The 23561-nt window shown below is 37.4% G+C and overlaps 1 protein-coding gene and 1 long non-coding RNA gene across 4 annotated transcripts; one reads left to right on the top strand and one right to left on the bottom strand.

The window, feature by feature from the left end:
- Window positions 1-1095: 1095 nt before the first annotated feature.
- LOC124630508 lies at window positions 1096-22863 on the bottom strand. Of its 3 annotated transcripts, none has more exons than XM_047164446.1 (6): window positions 22477-22863; window positions 18590-18692; window positions 5113-5254; window positions 4608-4753; window positions 3114-3239; window positions 1096-2988 (listed from the first exon to the last, which is right to left on the bottom strand). In XM_047164446.1, exons 2-6 carry the CDS (start codon window positions 18684-18686, stop codon window positions 2528-2530), a joined length of 972 nt encoding a protein of 323 aa, XP_047020402.1. In that variant the 5' UTR covers window positions 18687-18692; window positions 22477-22863; the 3' UTR covers window positions 1096-2527. The 3 variants fall into 3 exon arrangements, with proteins under 3 accessions (XP_047020402.1, XP_047020403.1, XP_047020405.1); XM_047164447.1 differs by lacking the exon at window positions 22477-22863 and adding an exon at window positions 19033-19275; XM_047164449.1 differs by lacking the exons at window positions 18590-18692; window positions 22477-22863 and adding an exon at window positions 5967-6184.
- LOC124630509 lies at window positions 12336-14650 on the top strand. Its single transcript, XR_006984436.1, has 2 exons — window positions 12336-12401; window positions 14001-14650. It is a non-coding gene; the product is annotated as an uncharacterized LOC124630509 (long non-coding RNA).
- Window positions 22864-23561: the final 698 nt, after the last annotated feature.

Genomic DNA, 23561 nt, shown 5'->3' on the forward strand with positions numbered 1-23561 from the left:
TATAAAAGAAATTGGAAGCGAGAAATTTTACCTAGGTACTGATATCATAATTCTTTATTATCTTCGACGTGCAAGGTTAAAGGAATAATAGAGTAGTTTAAGTAGGCATATGATCCGCGGATATGATTTATTGGCTGCAAACACCAGACTTCAGGCGGCCAACAATAAATTGATATGTTCCTAAAAAATCTACCTACTACCTTCATGTCCCTAAGTAAGTACCTTCAAGACAATAAAAGCAAATACACGACTACATACTACTTCATAGCTCAATAAAAAAGAAAATTCTGTCTGTCGAAAAATAAACACAACAAAAACCATCACAAAGGAATGTGTACTCAAAAGGCTTGACTTCAAGTCAAATTTCGTTTGTAATCCCCTGTCCATCTTATCTTGTTGGGTGCAATTATGTTAATTCGTGTAACTGAATTAGATGCCTACTTAAGTACGGGCTTTCTCTAGAACACAACAGTTTCTTTCAGGGAATTAGGTAAGTTGAAGGGGATGGATAAATAAAAGGGAACCAGTAACGACGTCTTTTTTTCTAAAGTGACTTTTTTATGTGCCTTTCAGTTTATTTAGACGAAAGAAATAAAATACTGTCGTAATTTTTTGTGTCATCATTATTAATTCATCTACTGTTTACCTACAATATATTTGAATTGATGCGGTACTAGGTCGATCAAAAATACGTATTTAATCCAAAACTTCATAATAAAACTACACTTTATAGGTAGGTATGTTTTTTTTTGGCGATTTTGAACTAAACTAGAAGGCGTATGAAAAAATAGGTTTACTATTCAAAATTTAGTACATAATTTATCTTGCTAAATTATGTTTGATAGCACTTGGCATCAGACCCATCAATCTCTCAATCTTCTTCTCCTCTTGAACTGTCGTAGCGCCAACCGCGTCCCGTAGTGGGATTTTATAATGAAAATAACTAATATAATTATTACAACAACCTGTAAACGAAAGTACTTAAGCATCTTCATCTCATCTCCTAAGCGTAGTATCAGCATCCAACTTCAGAATTTCTATAAAAAGTTTATGATATTTCCCCAGGCTAAGTAAAGAAATAAATAAAACACAGAATTTTAAAGGCTATGTGTATTTGCTCGTCTTTAACGACATTATACTTAAAATTAAAGTGCATAAATAGGAAAACGTTATTTACATACATCAAACGAAGTATATTTATACTAAGTCGTAGGAAACGAGGATACAGCCTGCTGCTCCTCGATTTATTAAAACAATAAGAGCTTTGTGAGGAAAATAATGAATCACATAAAAAAATAATTTTGTCGTAATATGTATAGGTAATTAGTAGCCAGTAAGTCTGACACCAGTCTAACCAAGGGGTATCGGGTTGAGGAGGTCAGATAGGCAGTCGCTTCTTGTAAAGCACTGGTACTCAGCTGAATCCGGTTAGACTGGAAGCCGACCCCAACATGATTGGGAAAAAGGCTCGGAGGATGATGATGTAGAGGTAATTATTTGGAATAAAATTCATAAGTATGTCGGAGCATCACATCCAAAAAAATTCAAAAATCCTAACAGGAGCTAAAATCTTTTTTCCATTGAAAATGTTAAATTCACGAAGGTAATCTAGGACGGGAGGTGCAAAGGTGTAGGTTCCATTTTAATTTAACATCGCGTTACAGGACATTTAGTTGAAGTTCTCAAATACTCTATCACTTTCCCCACAGGCTTCATGATTTATATTACTGTGTTCTTAAAAGTTTTTCTCAACATACTCATACATTAATTAATTAAAATAAAACATTTAAACACTTTGACAAAACATCTGCCGTAAAATTTCGATGGGCATCTCGTTACATTCGAAGTTTTACTTGCACATTCACACATTTTACACGAGGAACATTTAATGTTGAAATGAAACACAGTTAGTCAAACATATCTAAATATCTCCTTTCATAAATATTCACACAATCGCCTCAACCACACAATGACTATTATTTACAACATTATTACTTACCCTATTAGTGAATTGTGCAAAAGCGCTCATATTGAGGTAATAACTTACAATGTGTAACTGGTGACTAATTGACTATTTATATATCATTTACAATTAAATAACAATACAAAAATATTACCCAAAACCTAAGGTAACAGAATTGTCATGGATCTCGATTTATTAGACATAAATGTGCCTCCAACCCGCGTGAAACAATGTTATCTTCAGGCACTGTTTTTATATCGGTTATAACTTGTTATTGACATTTTGTTATCTGAAACACTGAATACATTTTATGATAAACAAAGGCGAAGTGCCAAAAAGCTTGTGTTCGATACATGGCTGTAACAAACGGAATAAATCTTCATCTACGACGCAGGTGTGAAGGCACCATAAGAAGTGGCACACACTCCGTACCATTCTCAAAATAATAGCTTTCTCTATGTAAAACAAGTGGGAATTTATTGATACTCCAGTTAGTATCATGAAAATGCCTCGTAAATTTTACAAGGCCGTAAACCGAACCACCCAGCGGCTTAACTACCGTTATTATATTACCACTCCGCTCCTTGAAATAATTTTCGTCGTTTGATCTTTAGATTTCTCGTTGTCAGTGTCTAAGTTGAGTTTGGATGATTGAATTTGTTTCCACGTCTCGCCGAGGGCTTTGCTGAAGTGATCGTCGACGCCGCCCTTGGTCGGGGGCTGTACCTTTTCATTATCTTTTAACCTTGATGTCTGTATTTGCCTCCAAGTGTCACCTAAAGCCTTTGCAAAGTGATCGTCTACTGACATACTTGCATCATCCACATCCATAGCAATTACTTTCGTGGGTTTGGGGAGCTCTTCAGTCTTAAACTGTATGGGGCTGCTGGCGCGGTCTTTCATGTTCGGTTTTGGCACGGGCTGAGCAATTTCGGGATTGTTCTTCTTAAATAAGTTCATGTAATCGTCACCCAGCGAGCGTCGGAAATGTTCGTCGATGACTGGATCGCACATTGACATTGAACCTGATAAAGAAGAAAATCTAAGTAAATTTCTAATATCCTTTGTTTTGAGAATTTGGTCGGAGACAGACTCCGACTAAATGTTTTTTAATATTGGCTTTTTCTTTAAATCCCTTGTCATTCCTTACCTGGTGGAGTATCCTTGCTCTTCGTGATAACAGAAGGCCTGGTGTAGGGCGGCGGTGCGGGGCGGGATCGTAAGCGCATGTCAATAGGCGCTTCGTTCTTGCCAGCCGGATATTCTGGGGGAGCTCCTGGAACAAACATAACCATTTTCAAATAACTATACATTAGAGATTATAGACGTTTTAAGGCTAAGAAAAAGAAATATACAACAGTGATAAAGTTGTCACACCAGAACAATGCAGACACATTCGGGTTCAGGATAAACTACAATTATGTTATGTATTTTGTTGCAAAAAATTATACCACAATAGAATGACTACAAAAAATATGACGCAGCCTTTTAATCGACAAGAATTGTAATAAAGAGACAACTGTTCCAAACGGTAGCAGTGACATTCGTCATCGAGTTAATGACATGCTTCAGATAAACTGATTTATCATAATGACGCTACCGAAGGAAATCATTCTGAATACCATAAATAGCTAAGTGATTAGCAATGTGCCTAAATGCGGGAACCACTTATCTATTGACGCAAATTGTCAAGATTATTCGCTACGGATTCTAATCAAGTCAGAGTTACATAATCTTGAACATTGTTAAGCGTAATAAACCTTCAGAACTTTAACCAATTTCATCTTCAATACTTTTATATCAAATCCTTAATCAGAAATGTCTTAGTTCATTAACAGTAACTTAAGCAACCTCAGGGGATTCCACAATCTCAGTTCACCAATCAAAACAGAAACTTTATCCACCATCCATAATAAAATAGAAGAAAGTAATTCTTGAAAAGGCAGGACTAAGCACTTAAGACCCTTTATCTATTAAGGCTTTGTACACGGCTGTACTCTTTCAAAGGAGTTCGGTAAATGTACTTATGTGAGACTGGAAACCGCTCGTATCAGCACGTAAGTTGATTTCGCCTCGCCTTTACGAGTGACAGATATCAAAGACGAACAACAAACCTATACTAGGTATTTTAATATACGGTTCTGAAGAGATTAGAGCGGCAAATTTCATTAGTTTGTTCAGGGATTTGTACGGTATCAGATTTTGCTTAGAAGTCTTATGTTGGCTTCTTCGCATAACTTTTTGCGTCCTTGACTCAGTTTCGTATTTTGCCAGAGTTGAAAATCCAATCGAGCTGTCGAATAACGTCTCGCCTGTTTACTAAGCAAAATTGTTTGCTAAGCAATTCCTATTAAATATATTTTTCGTTAAATAAACCGGAATAGCTGTGCTATTGTTTGGTTCCAGCAATCGTTCTGAAGGACACGGACGAAATGGAATTGGTTTGGAAACGATTGAGATGTTTTAATTTAAGTAACTGGTAATTTAATTACAAGATGTTTAGATAGATTTTATTTAAATTACTAAAATGAAATGGATGAAAGTATGATCTATGTACTCTGAACTCAGTTTAAGCAGAGAATTTTCGCTAGCCTTAATCAGAAACATTTTTAACTCTTTTTAATAAATTGATAAGAAATCTTACTTTTCCCATTGATAGCCAAGTTCGCCGGTCCATCATCGATCTCGTCAGAGAGTTCTCCGTCGCTGTGGGGCTGCGCGCGCGCAACAGACGCCACGCTGCGCCTCTCGTTGAATGATTGCGACCGAAGCGCCATCTTGCCGTTCTCCCTGGAAACAAATTTAATTTATGGAAATTAAATGGGAAGATGCAATCTGTTTTATTTTTCTGTTTCAATGGAATGTCGCCCCAAACGGCTACCGTCTTGAGAGGGGAATTACTTACTTATTTAAAAAATTATTGGCATTAAATTACATCGCTTAGGCCCTTACGGCAATTTCGGCATTTAACTTATGATGACTAAAATTACGGGGACTCAAACGTGTTTACATATTTTTTGAATTACATATTTTCTTTCGCTCATGAAATATTTGCGAAAGAAGTTTTGTTTATTATATTTATTTATCTTTCACTCGAGAATAGAAAGAACTATTGAAGAAAACATGGTATTATTAAAATAATTATTTACCTAGGTCTATAATCAGGCAGGCGAGTGGAACGCCTCTCCCTGCGCCATTTGCCGGTGAGCTCCTTGGGCTGCGCGCGCGGCGTCTCCGGAGACAGGGTGCGATCGCCTTCCGACTCGCCACTCGATGCAGTACTGGGTGTCTCTGGAAATATATGACTCGTGAATAAAAATCGTCTATGAAACTGTCCAAGGACAGGGTCCAAAAATTATCATCGTGTCTGTCGCTGAATTCGTTTTTAGAGCATTTCGAAAATGAAGGCAGTTCTCAATTCGAATGTCACGTTTTTAGGGGTGTTCTATAGGAGCAACGGTTTTGCAATGTAAATTAAATATCCACATAATATCATGACAATGTACAATTCATAACTTAATTCTCAGATATTCAATAGATTAATGAACGGTAAAAAAATAGGTAAGAAACACACGAGTAACCACCTTAGCTAAGGGCTTACTATAAATTAATTGAGTTACATACCCCAAGACACCGAGACCATTAGGTTTACTATTTCAGGTCTTAGTTAAATAATAGCTGCCCTCCCTACAAACTTAATTGGTATTTGGTTTCAGGCCCTTGCGCACAGGTTCACAACCCGATATCATTTATCGAACCCGATACGTATTTCTGGGTAATAGAAGACGTTAATAAATCTCAGAAATTCGAAATCACATCTCATTTATTTTTCTATTAGAATCTTGTAGTATTTTTTTTTTTACAAATCGCAAGCACAACTAATTTTAAATATTTTAGAAGATCCGTAAGGCTTGCGCCCTACTAAAACTAATTAGCTCCAAAAACTATTTATTCAAGAGCCAAAATAAATTCAAAATAAAAGCTATGAATTATTCCTAGATACCTTTCTGTGGTGAAGCAACCCAGGGCTGCCAAAGAGGCACATTAAATTTGGGAGACTGTGGAGGTTCCATTGAAAGCAGGTTCAAGTTGCTCAGCGAAGTCCGAGCTAAGAGAAGCAGGTAGTGCGGAAGTTCCATCATCACAACACACTGGATCAACACTAGATATCAACCGACACCAGTCTAGTCACATGGCCACAAAGTCACAACCAGAATTTTTACAAATGTCACAAATATTTGCAGAAGTCAACACAACACAAAAAAATTAGTCAAAACGTTTATTTAGCAAAAGTGCTAAGACGATAATATAGACAAGGCTTTGGCGTCCCGGCACAGGTAACACTGAAGGCCGACTGAATAAAAAATGAACTGGAAGAGATTACATTGGAATAAATAAATGAGATGAACAAAAAACAAACCGAAAAGGAAAAAGAGCATCACGCTACATCCACGCGGCCGGACGTTGCGGCGCTTCCTTCGAACCTTCCATGCACAGGATGTTAGTGGAACGACCTGTTTGGCCACATAGCACACACGCCAACCTTAGTGTCACACCAAGAACGCTGAGACGCGAGAGCTTTCCATATATTGAGGATCACGACAAATTCAGAAGATAGGTACCAAACAAAACAGTTAAAACCTAAGACGTCAATACATTTTGGGAACAAGGCAACGGATTGTCACCACAGGCAAAGGTGAAAGAATTGAGACCAAATTTGCGGTCATCCGTGCCCACGGCCAGAACACAAAGGAACTGATGACATCACAGAATTTGGGAGTCAGTGAAGACTTCGCGATAACAAACAAAACATTGTTTTGTAATTTTGATCAGTGACCTTATTATCTCCGTTAGTCGGTATGAATAAATGCATTCAAATGTGCCTACGTGATATTTTCCTTCGATATTTCATTTAACTCTTGCTGTTCCATTGTTCCCGATATTAGTTTTTGAAAGAACATGAATACCTATAGCTTCTAATAAATAACGTATCTTTTAAGAATCACCCTGTATTTGAAACACATCAACCTGTTCGGTCCATTCATGAAAGTGCGTGCGCGCAGGGCGCAGGGGGATTAATGAACCCCTCTTACTCTTCTCCCTGCCTTTGCGTCTACAACCTTGCTTCGCTAAGCTTTCTTCGAATACTGAACTGTATTTTCAAGGCTTTAAAGTTTGTATTGTCATGTGTTATGTCGTGGAATAGAATATTAAGGCTACGAAATGAAATTCAACGTTGTTTCTTAAGTGGCAGTGTTGAAATTCGCCTGCCAATTCTATGTTGTTATGTTTAATTTAAAATTACGGTGGTTGTATCCTTGGAAGGTTGTGTTTTATTTTGTTGGCGGTGCGCGGGGTGGGGCGAGGGTGGGGAACTGTGAGAAGTTGCCGCATCTCGGCAAGCCCGTATAGGCATTAACTTTTTTATTGTCTAATAGAGCGGCGGGCAAAGGTACACCGACAGGTAGACTTTGGCGCCGTGCTTTAATTATGTCTGAGGATTTCGCCGAATAGAAATGGTAAATTAATAAGAGAATTAACACGGCTATTAGAGACGATGATTAGAGAAAACCTTTCTCTGAAGTTTTAAATGCATGTAAAACGACTACAATATTTAATTTGATAGGTACATGAATGTCTCCAGCTTTAAAGTTACCTACAACTATAATTAATGTTATCAATAAATCCAGTGACACAATTTTATATCCGTAAGGTTAGATAAACGAGTTCATTAAATAAAGGTTTACGCAAGGTTTAACCTTAGCAAATGATGTTTATAAACTTATATGGAACACTTGGATAAAATTAATAGGTTTATTTTTAGTATTTGTCAAGTGCATCGATTCATTTACAATTATTATACCTACCCGTTGGTAAGGAGGCACCTAAGGTACCAATAGACACACGCTTGTAGTTGAAAGTAGTGAAAATAAACAATTTCTTTTTTATCCTTCAAGAGTATTTTTCATCGGCTTTCATGGCAAGTTCACCCCAAACTTATTATTTACAAAATATGTTTTGGTTCTATGCAAATGAAGGCACCCTAAAGTTGTAAAAGTTCTGTTATCTTCTGAAAAACAAGTGCTACTTCAAATTCACTTTTAGTTATATCAAAGTGATTCCCAGCAGCAGTCATACAAAGTGGTTGCTTACTTACTGAAGTTATATCATACATTGGGGTGTTTAGGTTTAAAAGATTCGGGACATATAAAAACTGGACAAATCGTCCAGTTTATAGGCATTTTGATACTTTTACGTAACCTGTTTTTTTTTATTAAAACCTTCACATAGATCAAGCAGGTGTAATTGTCAAGGAAGTTTTTATTTTCCAGTTACTTCATTGTGTCTTGGCTCCAGTGAAGCGGATAATTTGTCGGTCATTGTATACGGCTCAGGATTCGATTTCTGAGCCAAGTATCAACATGATGGAACGAACAACGTGAAGTTTCGTAAATTGAAAATGAAATTATTGTGGGTGCCAGTTTTCAACTAGCTTCATGTTAGAGAAGATGAAGAACTTAAAGATCTACATATTTTTAGTGACAAGAAGTTCCCCTAATTTATGCAGTCGATGGTAGGTAAGGTAGGTTTAAAGCTCGTGCATTTTATTCTCTGATCAGTGTTTTTCTTATTAAGAAAAATAACCGTGTTTTTTTTGCCAATTAGGTAATATAAGTTCTATCTGGCCTTTCCTCGCATCGTAGCGAAGCTCCTTGACACTAAATAAATACCAATGAAAGCTAACTAGATGTTCATGTCTATTTTTACAATAGTAGAACAACTCATTCGGACCTTGCTAGCTTGCTAATAATAATTTTATTCTAGCCATTAAATATTTGATCCCGTGATAATCATTCTTAATCTGCCCAAAAACGGAAACCCATCAAGTAATAAGGATATAAAATATAAAGTTTAAATTAGCAGCAATTTGCGTGTTGTTTTCAATATAAACGGGATAATAAATATTTTGGTAGGGTGGAGGTGTAATTCGGTGGGCGCATGCGCGCTGCGAGCGCCCGGGGCGCCCATCCGTTCTCCCGCGGTATAATGCTCCTGCTTAAGGCCCTGCTTATTTGCACGCATATCGATCATTTAAAAAAAGAGGGTACCCAGACTACGCAGAGTACATCTGTAGGATCAAAAATTCTGCCCGAATATAAATATTCGTTTGAAGTATTCGGTCCCTTTTGAGCAAAGGTTAAGTGACTCTACGTTCGTGTAATAATACCTCTACCTTCTGTTGAGATGATTTAATGCTCCTTGAGAGGAAATTCATATCGGTTTACTTATAGCCTATCATTGAATACGAAAATGGAAGAACACCTATTTTACAAACTACGCCGAGTTTCTCATCTAAATAGACTTGATACGGAAAGCTGCCGTATCAAGTCTAACAAGTTAACAAACGTTGTGAGTGCCACCCGACCTCCAAAACTCAATTACTGAAGGAAGCTACACGTAAGATAGAAGCGTATGTCAAATTTGCGGGTTTTAGGAGACCGCTACTCGTGTCATAGGCGAACCAATTTGTTAGACGACCATAAATGTGGTCGTTGGTTACGGCTACCACGACCCTAAATTGAAATGAAAATAGCCAAACTAATATTGATTGAATATAAATCAGGACAGTCTTGTAGAGTTACCTAATGGCGTATTTACTTGACTTACGATAAATGTTAATCAACGGAAGGTTTATTATATAAATCCGACAGTACAAATCCACCTACTTAGAATACAGCTTCTTCATCACCACAGAATATTATATATATTATAACAGGAGTAGGGGAATGAAACGTCTTTCAAAATCAAGACAGCTGAAATGAAACGAAAATATTCCTAATAAACAAATGCCACTCACGAGCTCTATGAAAATAATACATACAAATATTCGGCTACATGTTAGACATTTTGCATAATTTGTTATCGGTATTCATATTCATGTAATCACGCATACCTATTACATGAAACATCGGCGATTCCGCGTTGCTGGCGCTCGCGCTTCCCCAAGTACATTTATGTATAACTATTAACTGGTTAGAGACGTCAGTTCCGCGTGCCTAAGCAATTTGTGATAATTATATTTATTTGCTACTTAGAAAACAATAAAAATAAGTTTCAATACTTATTTCGAATGATTTTTAAGGATCTAAAGAATTCAATCCGGTGATTCTAGATCAAATGGCGTTTTATTGCCAAAATATTCGTGGGCTAAAAGCGATTTCGTCAGTGATTTGATATGTTCGGACAACGACAATTGCTGTTTAGGTTAAGCTGACCATATATGAGTTTAGAATCTGCAAGCATCCCAAACTAATCCGTCAGTCGATTCTCATTTAGTCTTTACTGAGAAATGTCACTTCTTTCTACGAAGATTTTCTACTTCACCGAATGGCGTCATAAATGAACCAATCCAACCAACCAACCATTAATAAGAAACTCACGATAGGCTTACTGCTCATATAAAATTTCCACAACCGCCTAAAATCTTTAAAATCTAAAAGCTTTTTTATGAAGCACGCATGCAGCGAAGGTACAAGGATTTCGTGCAGAAAATCGCTACCGACAGAAGCCGGAAAGCCTTCCTTTAAATTATATATTTAATATTATTCAAAATGTTGTTTTGGTTTGTTGGAAGCCGGTAGCAGCGTCCGCATCTTGGGGCAAAACGATCAGGCGTATGCATAACAGGCATTTTGATATTTCGTTTATCGAGGAAGCGTGTGCGCACCTTGGAGGCACAATTTGCTACACGAAGATTCAGTAGTCGCAAGGTAGGTGTTGCTAGAAATATAATGAGTATGAGTATTACACTATCTGTGTCTATATGTGGTCTAGCAACCTATTACATAGATAGTGACATCAATGTATTTGCATATCTAAACGAAAGGTCGACTTTTGAAACAATGCAGGTATGTAGATGATTTACTTATTGGGTTACCAAATTAGATTAGATTTATGTAATTAGCTTAAAAGACTTAATTTAATTGATTGGAAAACAATGACTTTAAATTCAAAATAGCTAACATTCTCTAGCAGAAATTACCAAATATTTGAGAACAATTACATGATGATATCTAGCTTTCGTTCTAACAGCCGAATCACGTCATTTTGGGATATAATAAAGGACGCATCACCTTGTTTATTTACTGAATACGATATAAATATAACATCTGAATAATTCAGTAGTTTAGCATTCCGCAAATTGCCGATAATACCTACACAAATACGATCGGTATATAACAATGCCAGTGACGAGCTCATGAAATAGACGCCCAATAATTCGTTTAGTCAAAACAGATTCGTCTATCGATAGCTGACATAACATGATATTAAAGACTGTTTACAAAACACGGTGTATTGTCTCGGAGACGGCTGTAAAGATGTTTCGAATGATTTGTTTACATAACAAACGAAGTTAAGCCCAGTGCAGTTGGGAAGGCGGATGTGTGAAGCGAAAGTGAGGGAAGCGCCACCAAGCATTCCGCATTCCGCTACTGACTCGTATGTTGCACTATTATGATTGCCGATAGGTGCATTTTATAGGTCTCCCTATTAACTCAAGTGGCTGCAATTAGCTTTTATTTCATGAAAATAAATAGCAATTACTTTGGTGTAAGTATCCAGTCTTCTTCCTATCCTGATTAATAGAGGGGTATTCAGTCGGTAGGAGTGTCTACCTAAAAACTACTTATTGTGTTTTTTTAAACATTCATTTCATCATTTTTGTGTGTTGCGTTCTTATTACGCATTTCGATAACCTATTACGTGTATATTCAATTCTAATTGAATTCAAATCGTGACTCCTTGCATTTGTTTCGGATTGCTGCATATCAAGAATTCGCGGTTTTTAAGTTGTTGATTAATGCGCACTGTTGTGGATGTTCGCGAGAAGTCAGTCTTGAATTAGTAAAGAGGCTACAATAATACCAAGAATTTATATAACTGGCCTATCAATGAGATCAAGGGACGAACGTGTGAACATGTTTCGGAGTTAGGTAAATGAAAACTTCTCACGTGGGCTGACTTCTGGGAAAATGTTTCCATTATTTTACGCTGAATAAGTTTACAAAGGTTATTGACATTGCATAAATGAAGTCTCGTATAATAAGGTTGGCCTAACTCTAACACAAAAAATCAATAGAGGTTACTCTGTTACCAGTGGCGCCCTCTCTTGCATATAAAAACGTAAACTGGGATCACATTTTGGATGAGCGCCATCTAGCTATCTATAAAGAAGAGTAGATAGGCTGGGGAGCTTGTCGAAACATGTCCCGTATATTTGATACAAATACTTTCCAAAAGGTGGAGTTACTGTCGGACCTTAAAAATGCGATGGGAAACTTTTCACGTAAAACATCTACCTACTGATAAGCATTCAGTTTATATGGCAGTGAAACAAGTTGTAATACACAGCTGCTGTCAATTGGTATTTCCTGAGGTAGGTATTTCCCTTTGTATTCTTAATTTATTATGAGAGTTGATAAGAAAATGAACAGGAATGGATTCACCTTGTATTTTCGCAATTAAAGTTGGTAACTTGAAAATAAATTATGTACCAAGACAAAAATAAAAAGTCATGAACAAGAATCTTGAGTTTTCCATAGAAAACATAATTAACTATTTATAAGATTGCGGGAAGTTAACCACGGAAGAATATTTATCTTCGATCCGAATAAAAACGCACCTTCTTGACGCAATGGCTATGGAATGCTTGCTTGAACGTTTGTAAAATTACTTAGTCGCTATCAAGTTTCCTAGCGAAGCGAAAACAATGGTCAATAGTTAAATACAAAAAAATGGAAGTTTTAATTAAAATGTTAGCACTTATTTGATATTTAATATTAGCCATGGTAGACCAATAGGCAAACATAAACAATATTAAACCTTACATAAACATTTGTCACAGAAAAATAATAATTTTCAAAACCTGCTATCGAAATTATTGAAAGGCCTAGTATAGACTTGTGCATCTGCACAAGTGATAGTTACTTGGTTCACTGGAAGGTCAAATAAACAAAAAAAACACCAAAACGTCAAAGGTTTCAAGTTGATCAAGTAACAAGAACATAACATGGAAATGGGTGGAAAACACTTTTAGAAAACTGGTACTTCTTATGTATTATCTAGCCCAGCAATAGCAACTTAAGTACACAAAGTAGGTAAGTACGTACTTGTAAAGTAATTAACGTTTCCACCCTAGGGTTTCAGTCGGAGCATGACGGTCGACGGTGCTCGTTGCGTAACGAGCATTCCGCCCGTGACCTTCCTTAGACCATATCACCAGCACGTGTATTGTATATTTTACATTAAATACTCTATACCAGAAAAGGAAAAAAATCTTGAGGATATTTAGTTACGAAAATATTTTTACGAAAATGATTTTCCTTTAAAAGTTTCAGTTGTAGGGAAAACATTACAGTTTATTGATTTCCGGATAGAATTTTATCTTTAGGCTGAATTTTGCCTATTTTAATCAAACCGCAGTTCAGCGATCTAATTTGAACTATTGTCTGCGCTTTATCGGGATGGTTGAAATTAATGAGACCACGTTCAGTAGTGGACGGCAAAAGGCGATTCAGACAACTAAATCTGTAATTTAATATTTTATTTAGGTATTTTCTTCACTTTTAAAATGATTCTGTTCAATCTCGATTAATGATCAAATTAATCATCAGGGTAAACATTAAAATTCAATCATAATTAACATTGTAACCAACCAAGGAGATCGTAATTTTTATATGGAAGCCTCAATGATACTTAGTGTAAAGTTCCACGCATACCTATCATGATAACTGACTTACTGACAACACAATGGAACGTCAACTCTGCTAATTGTGCGACACTGAGTAAAAAAACTCGTCAAGTCAGAGTTGCTTGTGCACAGCCCAGAATTCTGTAGCATATTTCTACCAAACTACAGCGCTGCAAAAATTTGAAATATGCGCCTGTCTACCTACTTAGGTACTACTGCAGTCTTCATTTTACTGTCAGCAGTAAAACTACGAGATAGTTTAATTAGTTTTATATATTGTTTCAGATCACCTTATATAAAGTTTCAGAGGTCTGCAATAGGTACGCTGCAGTTTTCAGATGGCACACAACACCACTATGACCGCAGCGAGATGTACTTATTTCGCGTTCTCAGGGAACCCTAAAAAGCCGGCTAACTGCACATCAATTACTGTTACACGGTTCAAATCATTGTTAGTTACTGTTGTGTTTTTAATGTAGGTATAAACCATGAAGATTCTCTGAAAAATATAGCATGTGGCTTGAATCACTGAGCGTGCATATCATAAGACAGAAAATACCGATTTTCACAAGAACTTCTGAAGTACAAATAACCAAAACTATACGCCTATTTAGCTTGTAGTACATACGACAATTGAACTAGTCCATGGTGTTGTAAATGAAACCTAATAAAAATAGAAACTGAACGTGCGTTACCGATTGTTGATGGAAAGCCTTTCCCGAGGCTTTCTCTCACAACGAAAACTGATCATAAGTTATGTTCAAGATACAAAAGGAAAGATGTTCACTATGCTGGACTCTAATTTCACTTAGCACTTGGCAGTGCTGGACTTTGAAAGACTACAGTCCAGCTCTAAGAGAAAATTCGTGATAAGTTTTCTATAGTTCCAAGTAAATATGTAATGTATATAATATATGTGTATATGTTATATGTAATATGTGTGTATTTTCAGTTTATCATTTAATCATTCATAACCCTCGTTGCTTTTTTTTTTATTTGCTTACTGGTTTCCATCGGTGGTTCAAAATAATTTGAAAAATTTCGCAGTGCCTTGCAGATATTATTTTTTACTTTCAAAATATTTTTTTTGTGATGTTATTTTTAAAGAGAATGTCAAAGCAAAGTAACTGAACAATGTAGCAAAATATTTTGATTTTATGTGATGATGTGATGTGTACCCAGCGCAGGCAGGCAGCCCCAACCCCGCTATGTATGCGGCCAACTTATTATTACATAACCTAACATAGCACCACGTACATTCGTGTATCGGTACGTGGTAGCCCTGACATGCTTTGATCAATTCAATCGCTACTATAAGGAGATCCCTTATGTGGATTCAAATGTTGGCCTAATGTTTCATACAACGTCCAACCACGCATACGAATGGAATTCGGATAAAAAACATATTATCATAACGCCTAATGGAGCGGAGAAGAACGTCTCAATTCATAAACGTCGCACATAATCGGGCAAACTCACCAGATTAATCATTCCACAGAACTTTCTACAATTTATTATCTTTGCAGCCACTTAAAAAATGTCTATTTAGTGTTAAAAATGACGTAGTTCCGGCGTCACGACATTGCACATTGCATCAGCGCGGCCACGGGCGTTGTCTGGAATCCATGCGTGTTTAGTGTCTGTCTACTTACTGTTTATTGAGAATTTTATTATCTACAACGAGTACAAACTGCGCATTCCCGATGGCGTAAACATTCAAGTATTCGAAGACACGATAACATGACTGTAAGAGAGGTCAAGTGAAAAATCAAACGCCTTCGAAGGCTATTAACATTCCTTACTTATTAATAAGTACGAGTCGATGCGAGTATCAAGTCATGTCGCAGGAAACGCGGAACGAATCGTTAATGGGCATCACGGTTAATGCAGCTCTTAAATTTGTTAATACACAAGGAGACGTGCATAGCTAACGTAAACTTTATGAAGCGAGCTTTATTTTTCTTTATTTTGTAGTCACGCTCAGTTTACTAATAAGCAAAGGTTTGGAAGAAGTATATTCTTTTATAAAATCTCTGTACTCGTCCCTCTGTTAACGGCCATCTCGATTCGCGAATGAATATTACAATAAAGTGTCTCCAGCCGAAGCGTCATAAAATATCAATTCGCGTTCAATGCCACACAAACGGGTACAACTACGTGTTTTGTTTAATATTTTTGATAGATATTCCTTTAATATACATGCGTATAAATGTAGTATGTTAATATTAGGCACAAGATATGTGGAAACTAAAAAAAACTTGGTACAAACATGATTGGCGTCTAGTTAGCAGCCTCTATTAGATCATTGTAACAATATGCGAGACGGCCCGAATAGCTGGAATAGCTGCACTCTCGCTTCGCTGCCAACGAAATGGAATCCGTTGCCATTAGAAATTCTACTGTACATGATGACTTCATTGCTATCGGGATTCCTTCAGCGCGTGCCGTGACCACCCGCCTCAGGTGTCACTGAAGCACGCGTCCACATTTTTTCTAACCACTAACTGTTGGAATTTATTAACTATAAAAGCTTTCATATTTTAATTGGGTATCGGTATCACACATACCACAGATGGGTACTAATCATTGTTATTTATCGCTTTGTTGTTCGCACTTCGCAAGTCTACGGTACTATCGGACGGACGTAAACAATTACGCTTAATTTACGAGGTCCAAAAATATTATTTGTACTTACAACAATAGTGATCAGTGATTGCATACCGTCCTAAGAATGCTGGTAACTGTAGTCCGCAACGCAACCTACATTCAGCATTCTTTTCGAAACCGTAACACGCCGCCTCTGCGTTCCGGATATACTCGTTCATGCCACATTCACCCCAATATCTTTCGCAATAAAACCTATTTCAATTCGATACATGCGATAGAATGCCAGGTATTGCATTTCTAGAGAGCTGTAAAACTACATACACAAAGTAATGTGCGATTGATATGATAAATAGATAACCGTCTCTACATTCCAAACTACTTAAATTTCGTAGTTTTAAGTATTTCCTATTATACATTATGTAATTACTTAACTAATACCTAGTTATGCAGGTATGGTACATAATTTCAAGATGTTCAATTATCCCTTCGTTAATTCAGTATTTAATGTATAAAACATAGTTTTAAACTATATACATAATAACAATCAAATGAAAATTGACTTAACCGAATCGCCTCTACTATGAAAAAAATGGTTTTTCTTTCGGGGTTTTCTTTGCTAAGAGTATGCGCGGGCGCAGCCTCATGTCAGCGAAGATTCGGGGCAGCCCTAAAACATGAGCCGTGCCAATTTGTTGGTCCGTAGAGAGCATGGTCCGACCAAATTCCTGAACGCTTTCTCTGGTGCTGGTGGTGGCCGGGGCGCACGCACGCGGCCGCTCGCCTCCACACGCAGACCAACGAAAGTGAGCGCCGAGCCGCGTGCGCCCGCGTCGCTGTCATCGCGTTGCATAATTATCCGCGATCCGACCATTGTTTGTAAACACTCAATAAACAAGAACACATCACTTAAATTGCGTGACCGTATTTTGATTAGATAGTACGCCTATCAAATCTACATCGTTAATTGGAATTAAAATTACACATTTTTTATCGGTGGCATTCCAGACTAATTGTCTACATGATAATTTCAGGAGTATGTTCAGTTCTGCGTGTAATAGATATTTATTTATTTTTTTAGATAAAAAGCCGTCATAAAACCTACCTCATAAAAGGAGATTATAATAGGAAAACTTTGGTTCTAGGGATATTGAGTATCCTTCTATAACCCATATTCTGATGGTGATATCGGTATGCGGATGCACCACTAGAGGGATGTAAGGCAGGCCGGATTGTGGGTCGGCGAAATTCACGCGGGACGCATTTCTCGTCGCCAAGGCATATTCTCGCGGTGGCTCTCAGAAAGCTCTGCTTTCTCATCGGGCTTTACTCCATTGTTAACTTATTCTTAGAGAGAAAGGCTTATTAATGGTTAATCGTCCACGGCCATCATAATTATAATTACTGCAAATGTATGCGAAGTTCGAATTTATCCACATTTAACCCGGATGTGACGCTTGAGTGCGTGTTACTAAGAAAAAATGTTCGGCGTGACGGTCATATTCAGACGGTCATCGGCGAGGAAGCGAGGTTTAATCGTCAATGAAGCCTTTCATCGCAAAACCAGTCCAAGTAGATAAACAATGGTGTCCTTTGTGAAACGATTGTCGGTCCGAAGGCGTTTGAATTAACAATCAAACAAAAAATGGATCCAACTATTCTGTAAAGTTGAACAAAACAGATCATGAAAGCACGATGATTTCAAAAATTGATTTTGCAGAGCAAAAACCGAGATGCAGTCGAAACCGACGGTTACAAGATTCTAAAAATAAATGAAGTAATGTGTGAGGAGCTATAGATTCCTTTTCTTATAGAGCGGCTAGCACGCGACAGTCTCGTTGGATGTCTATTAAACAATGTCAGGTGGAATCTGGAATGCGACCCGCCTACAAGGCCGCGTGCCATCTCGCGTATAGGTAGTCGATATTCAGCGGACGCTTTATCAACTTTTATTATATTCATTTTGCCTGCATTTTTATAAAGTGACAACTATATTCGTTCAGTTGTTGTCAAAGCATGTGGTCAGGAGTAAAATTCGATCTTTCTTTGCAATCATGAATTTTTATTATTGGTAAGCTTTTTGTTGAAACTTTTAGAGATGTCAGAATCTGGAGGCGTCAAAGCGTAAATCTACTAATGCAATAAAAGAAGATTACCCATAAGTCCCAAAAATGTGGTTTGTTTATTACCTATATCCGTGCTATAATCGTGCGGTGGAGTCTATCGAGAAGTTTAGAAATACAATTTTAAAAATAATAATATATATTTACCAAAGCTGTCGGAGTCGCTGGCAGGGTATGCGGGACAAGGCTGCACCATAGTTGCAGCACGCGATAGCACGTCCAGTGCTGATTCCACCTTCTCCATCTTTACCTGTCACAACAAGCAAATCTGTCTAAGCACGTGAATGGCGTTGCACATAAAGTTACAGAAACAAGTAGGTATAAATCGAATAAATATATTGACAATAGTCAGCTATAACAGCCATTTCAGCTATTTGAACTATGGTAGTTATTATAAAATTATTTGATGAAAGACCGTAACCATAACAAATGACACACCAATATGATCCGAAGATATTTTGGTCCTAAAACAAGAAGTCGACATCATTCATTTAGTCTAAATATTTGAAGGAATTTATGTCTGGCAGCGCAAAGCTGTTTGGCTTGGAATTAAATATCGCAGACTAAAAGTCATAAAGGCATGCGAATACCAAAGCGGCGGAAATTCCTCACGGCACGTAAACGGCTAGACGGTGGACAGACGTGCGCCAAGTCGTACGAACACCACGTAAATAAGAGGGAGGAATCAGATGATCAAACAAAGAGTTGTGAAACGTGGCAATCGGCCGCATACCGCGACCGCGCCGGGAACGAAGCCAATGGACCACTGTATCGCAGATCAGACACTAAGACTACGCCAAAATATTAGCATTTCATCAACAATTAACTTGTAACCTATGGTTTCTTTCAATGGTTGATACGAGCACTTCGATTGAGATTGAATGATCCCGAAGAGTTTGAGACAGTGCATGGCCATTGAGTTGGTTTCTCGACAGTCATTATTCCACATTCTGATGTTTTGAAGAAAGCCTAGGTTTCCCAGAATAAAACATCAGCTTTAAAAACTGTTCATAACAAAAGCAATGGATTTAGTAAGATATTAAGGATATAGAAGTTGAAGCAATTGTTTTATTTTAAATTAAAGGGAATCCCCCTTTAATTTAAAATAAAACAATTGCTTCAACGATTTTGACGTTCTAAGTTCTCTTGAAACACTGTTGTATTTTTTTATGTAATTTACATCGCTATTGCGATGGTACATGGACATGATATTTCTTCACAGAATTTTCAAACTCATGTACAGGTCTCGCAAGACTCAGTGGCTGTTCACAACCGAATTCCAAGCAAACCCCTTGCCGATCTACTGCACGCGCTGATGATCCATGACGACAAAAAGTTGGGTGAGAAAAATGTCTAAATTAAATCAGTTTAATCCTTTTCATTATAATTGACCAAACTATGAACGTTGCGTCGTATTGGACAACGCAGACCAAAATATTGTGATAATAATAAACAAGATTCGCATAGTTAAATCTGCATACCAAGCAACATATTTTTGTGATGGTCATGCCAACAAAAACAAATAGACAACAATGTCATATCTTAATTAACTGAATACCTGACAATCAATAGGTTTACAATAAAAACGGTAAAGTCAACGGTTATTAATGACACTAAAGAAGACACAATAAAGTGAAGTACGTTCCCTTTAAGTAGCGATAGCGAGTATCATTCATGAACAAATGCCACTAACGAATCTAAATGGAGGTTAGATTCCTGGAATTTAAAATAATGGCATTACATTTAAAAGTAACATCGCGTGGTATTATTCTCGAATAAGGTACAGAGGCGTGGAAGCAGGGAAGGGTAAACAAAACATTGGAATGACGAGTGATACGATGACTACGTTAATGATGAGGAATTTGGTACATTAACCACAATAGAATTTTTCTGGCCGGAGGCGCAGTCACGAGTATGGTCAGCGATGGTTGGTATGTCGGTATACACACATCGAATAGATCATTCGACACATAGTCAAATGGTCACGAACCCATTCAACGGAACATGGAAGTTGTAATGGAATTTGACACGTAAATTCCATTAAAACTTGGACATCATTTCTAAGTAAGAATGTCAGTGTCGTGCTTGAATTCTTGAAGCATTACTTGCATTCAGTGAATCAGAACTACAGATTTATTACAATTTAGGAAAAATGAAAAAGAAATGGGTTATTTATGACCAAAAAAAAGTATGAATGTGGACAATGATAAAATCAAGAATAGATAAGAACATAACAGTAGAGCTTCGTTCTGAATGGACAGTTTATTGGATAAGACATTGAAAACCAGAGGTGATGAATGATTAGTGATTGTTAATTACAATGTGATCAGTTGAAATTCCAATAATGGATTAAAGATGGCTGTGTTTACATTTACTACAGCAGCTGTACAACATCTGCGGAGAATTATTATCTAGAATATTATAAAATAAATACAATAATAAATTATCTTATTACTGCTCCTAGTCTGACGACTGAGACAACAATTGTAGAAGTCAGTTAAAAATCGTTTCAAGAAAGAAAATAAAAGATATCATAAATTCTGTTGTTTGTTGTCTATTTTGTTAAATGTTTGACATCAGAAATAAGGACATCGGAATTGGGTATTTTTCGAAAGACAAAATACTGTCGATGTCAGTACTTATTTGTAACTGATGTAATCTGAAATGCATGTAGCATGCCGAAAGAATGAAGAGTATTGCGTAGAGGCAATATCAATTAATACAACCTAAATTGTTATCACCTGCTAGTCTTCAAACGTGAACCACATGGTGGTCGAACCTTGACATTCCAAATGTTAAAAATAATAATCTATTTCAGTTTAACGTTAAACTTTTAAAACTATGCCTTAAAGTCTAGGGGTTAGGGTTATTTGTGGATGGCTCAAGTATTCCTTTGTCGGTTGCCCGCATTTGGGGTGAGGTGTATTCTTTACGACGGTCGCTACCCCTGCTGTGCGTGCGCACGTGGCTTGGGGCCGGAATACGGGCAGATGTTACTATTGTAGGGTTGCCTGAACCTCTCGCGAGCTTCGTAGTTACTCCCAAAAAGAATGCTGATGTTTGTAATTTAGAATCATTACGTGTAAAAATACCGTTACCAAGTTTAACCAAGCATTCCATCAAGTTTACTTGCTAGGTATGTTAATTAGATTTGCAGTGCGTTCTGCTGTCTCATTAGGATTTGTAAATCGAAATGAATTTCAAATTACAAAATTCTTCCAGACAATCCACAATGTAAATAAATATTTGACTCATCACATGGTCTGTCGGGAACATTGATTTGATATACACAGTCACATTAAGCCGTAACGATTACTCACACTATGATAAATTCGAGAGTAATTTGAAAAGTCTAGCGTGTAGTGTGCGTGGTTCCAATACAATTGACGGAATCCGTACGGGGTCACCGTCAACATTGGCTAATCGGGCGACGTTTATCGTGCTCTTATCACGGTGTACGGCGACTACATGCGCTTGTGTGGGAATAGAGCGTTTGTACGCCGCGTACGGTCGCATTCCACACTATTATGTTCGCGAGATTCCATGCCATGTTGCTTCGCTGAATACCTTGTTGCCTTCGCTCCGTATAGCGGCGAAATTTTTTGCATGGCGCGCTCGCAAATCAAACCGGTAGGTAACTAGTCATTACATTACTTATAACATGGCAGCTTTAAGTATACGCTCAGATAATGGTGGGTTCATAAACAATATATAAACTTATCATAGCCTTTTAGGCACGAGCTCAAATCAAATAGTCCCAAATTGTTATCCGTATACCTACCTATGCAGGTATCATTTGTTTACAAAGCGGTAGCACTCAGGTTTAATTAAGTTGCCAAGGCTTAATGTTTGCAAATTTGAATTCACAAAATGCATACCTACCTTAACTTCTGTCTGGTTTTATAAAAACACTTCCTGAATCTGAACAATTTATACGTACCTATCTGTAAAGGATGTCTGCTTTTCCTACTCATAAAGTAATTACTCTAACACTGCCAAAAAATAACAAATAAACAGAGTGTGTGGGTACTTACACAATGTATGTTATTCCCACGAAGTTCTTCAATGAGATCAAGGGAAATGTTGTTTCACAGAATATTATAATTTCAATCAATAAACACGACGTAACGTAAAACTTGGTAATGTTGATAGCGTTCTAAACAACTGAAACCTTCATGACAATGTTACAAAACCGGCGAAGAACAAAAATCAATAGTAAGTATCGGAATCGCAAGAACTCCTCGTTAGATTAACACGACACGCCGGTTACCTCTGCGACGCAAAAAAATATACTGACTTCTATCGTTTATTATCCATTGTCCGTCAAACGCACTGTGTAAAAGTATTTGTTGTTATTTCATAAAATCCAACTATCGCGCCACGACTCTGTTGACGAAATAGTCGCGTTTGACATTTGAGCCGAGCCCACTGCGATTGGAATCCAAGGAATGTCAAATATTTTCACTGCTGCCATCTATGTGTAGGAATGTTAAGTTGCCGAGAGGCGGCACACTGGAGCAGAGCGGAGTTTACTTCTTTTAGGTTCATTAGATTACATTTTACTTTATAGGGGACAAAACATGTTTTGTATCCATGAGATTTTATTGTAATGTGCCAATAAGCCTTTGTTGAATACTTTTTTAAGATTTAAGAGGGAATAAGAAAGTGTCGCAGCGCGTTCGCGAATACATTGGAATGCGTCCAGTTTAGTGCCGCCTCTGAGAGACGTCACCGGCGCAGGCGTGATGTTGGTAAGCCGCGTCTGCTGCAGGGTTATCGACACATGGCGTGGAGGCGAGGAGTAGGGTCGGCAGCGACTTGCCGCCATGCCGGCCTGCGCATGTAGCATAACACACTGTTTCGGTTCGATACTTTCGTTGGAATTTATAATTTAAGAATATGGAATTTCTCAACCATGACGTAAGAAAATTACATTTCTTAGTATTTAGTACGGTAAGCGTTCAAGAGTGGCTCTCAGTACAGTCTGCAAGTACTTTAATTAATTCTGACTTTGTCTATTCATCTACAACGATCTTCCTTTATTGCTCTTTGATAAACAGCTGCGCATCTGTCGACAGCTCTTTGTATATCTCATCACTAGTGTATGAAGTGCTCGGCA

This window comes from Helicoverpa zea, chromosome 5 (assembly GCF_022581195.2).
Source record: "Helicoverpa zea isolate HzStark_Cry1AcR chromosome 5, ilHelZeax1.1, whole genome shotgun sequence".
In the NCBI taxonomy this organism is placed as follows: Eukaryota; Metazoa; Arthropoda; class Insecta; order Lepidoptera; family Noctuidae; genus Helicoverpa; species Helicoverpa zea.

Excerpts from the sequence above, each read along its gene's own strand:
- LOC124630508 (XM_047164449.1), bottom strand. The coding sequence starts at position 6,105 with ATGATGGAACTTCCGCACTACCTGCTTCTCTTAGCTCGGACTTCGCTG. Across the intron at positions 4,754-5,112 it reads CTGCCTGATTATAGACCTAG|GGAGAACGGCAAGATGGCGC; the intron begins GTAAATAATTAT and ends ATTTGTTTCCAG. Across the intron at positions 2,989-3,113 it reads GAGCAAGGATACTCCACCAG|GTTCAATGTCAATGTGCGAT; the intron begins GTAAGGAATGAC and ends CTTCTTTATCAG.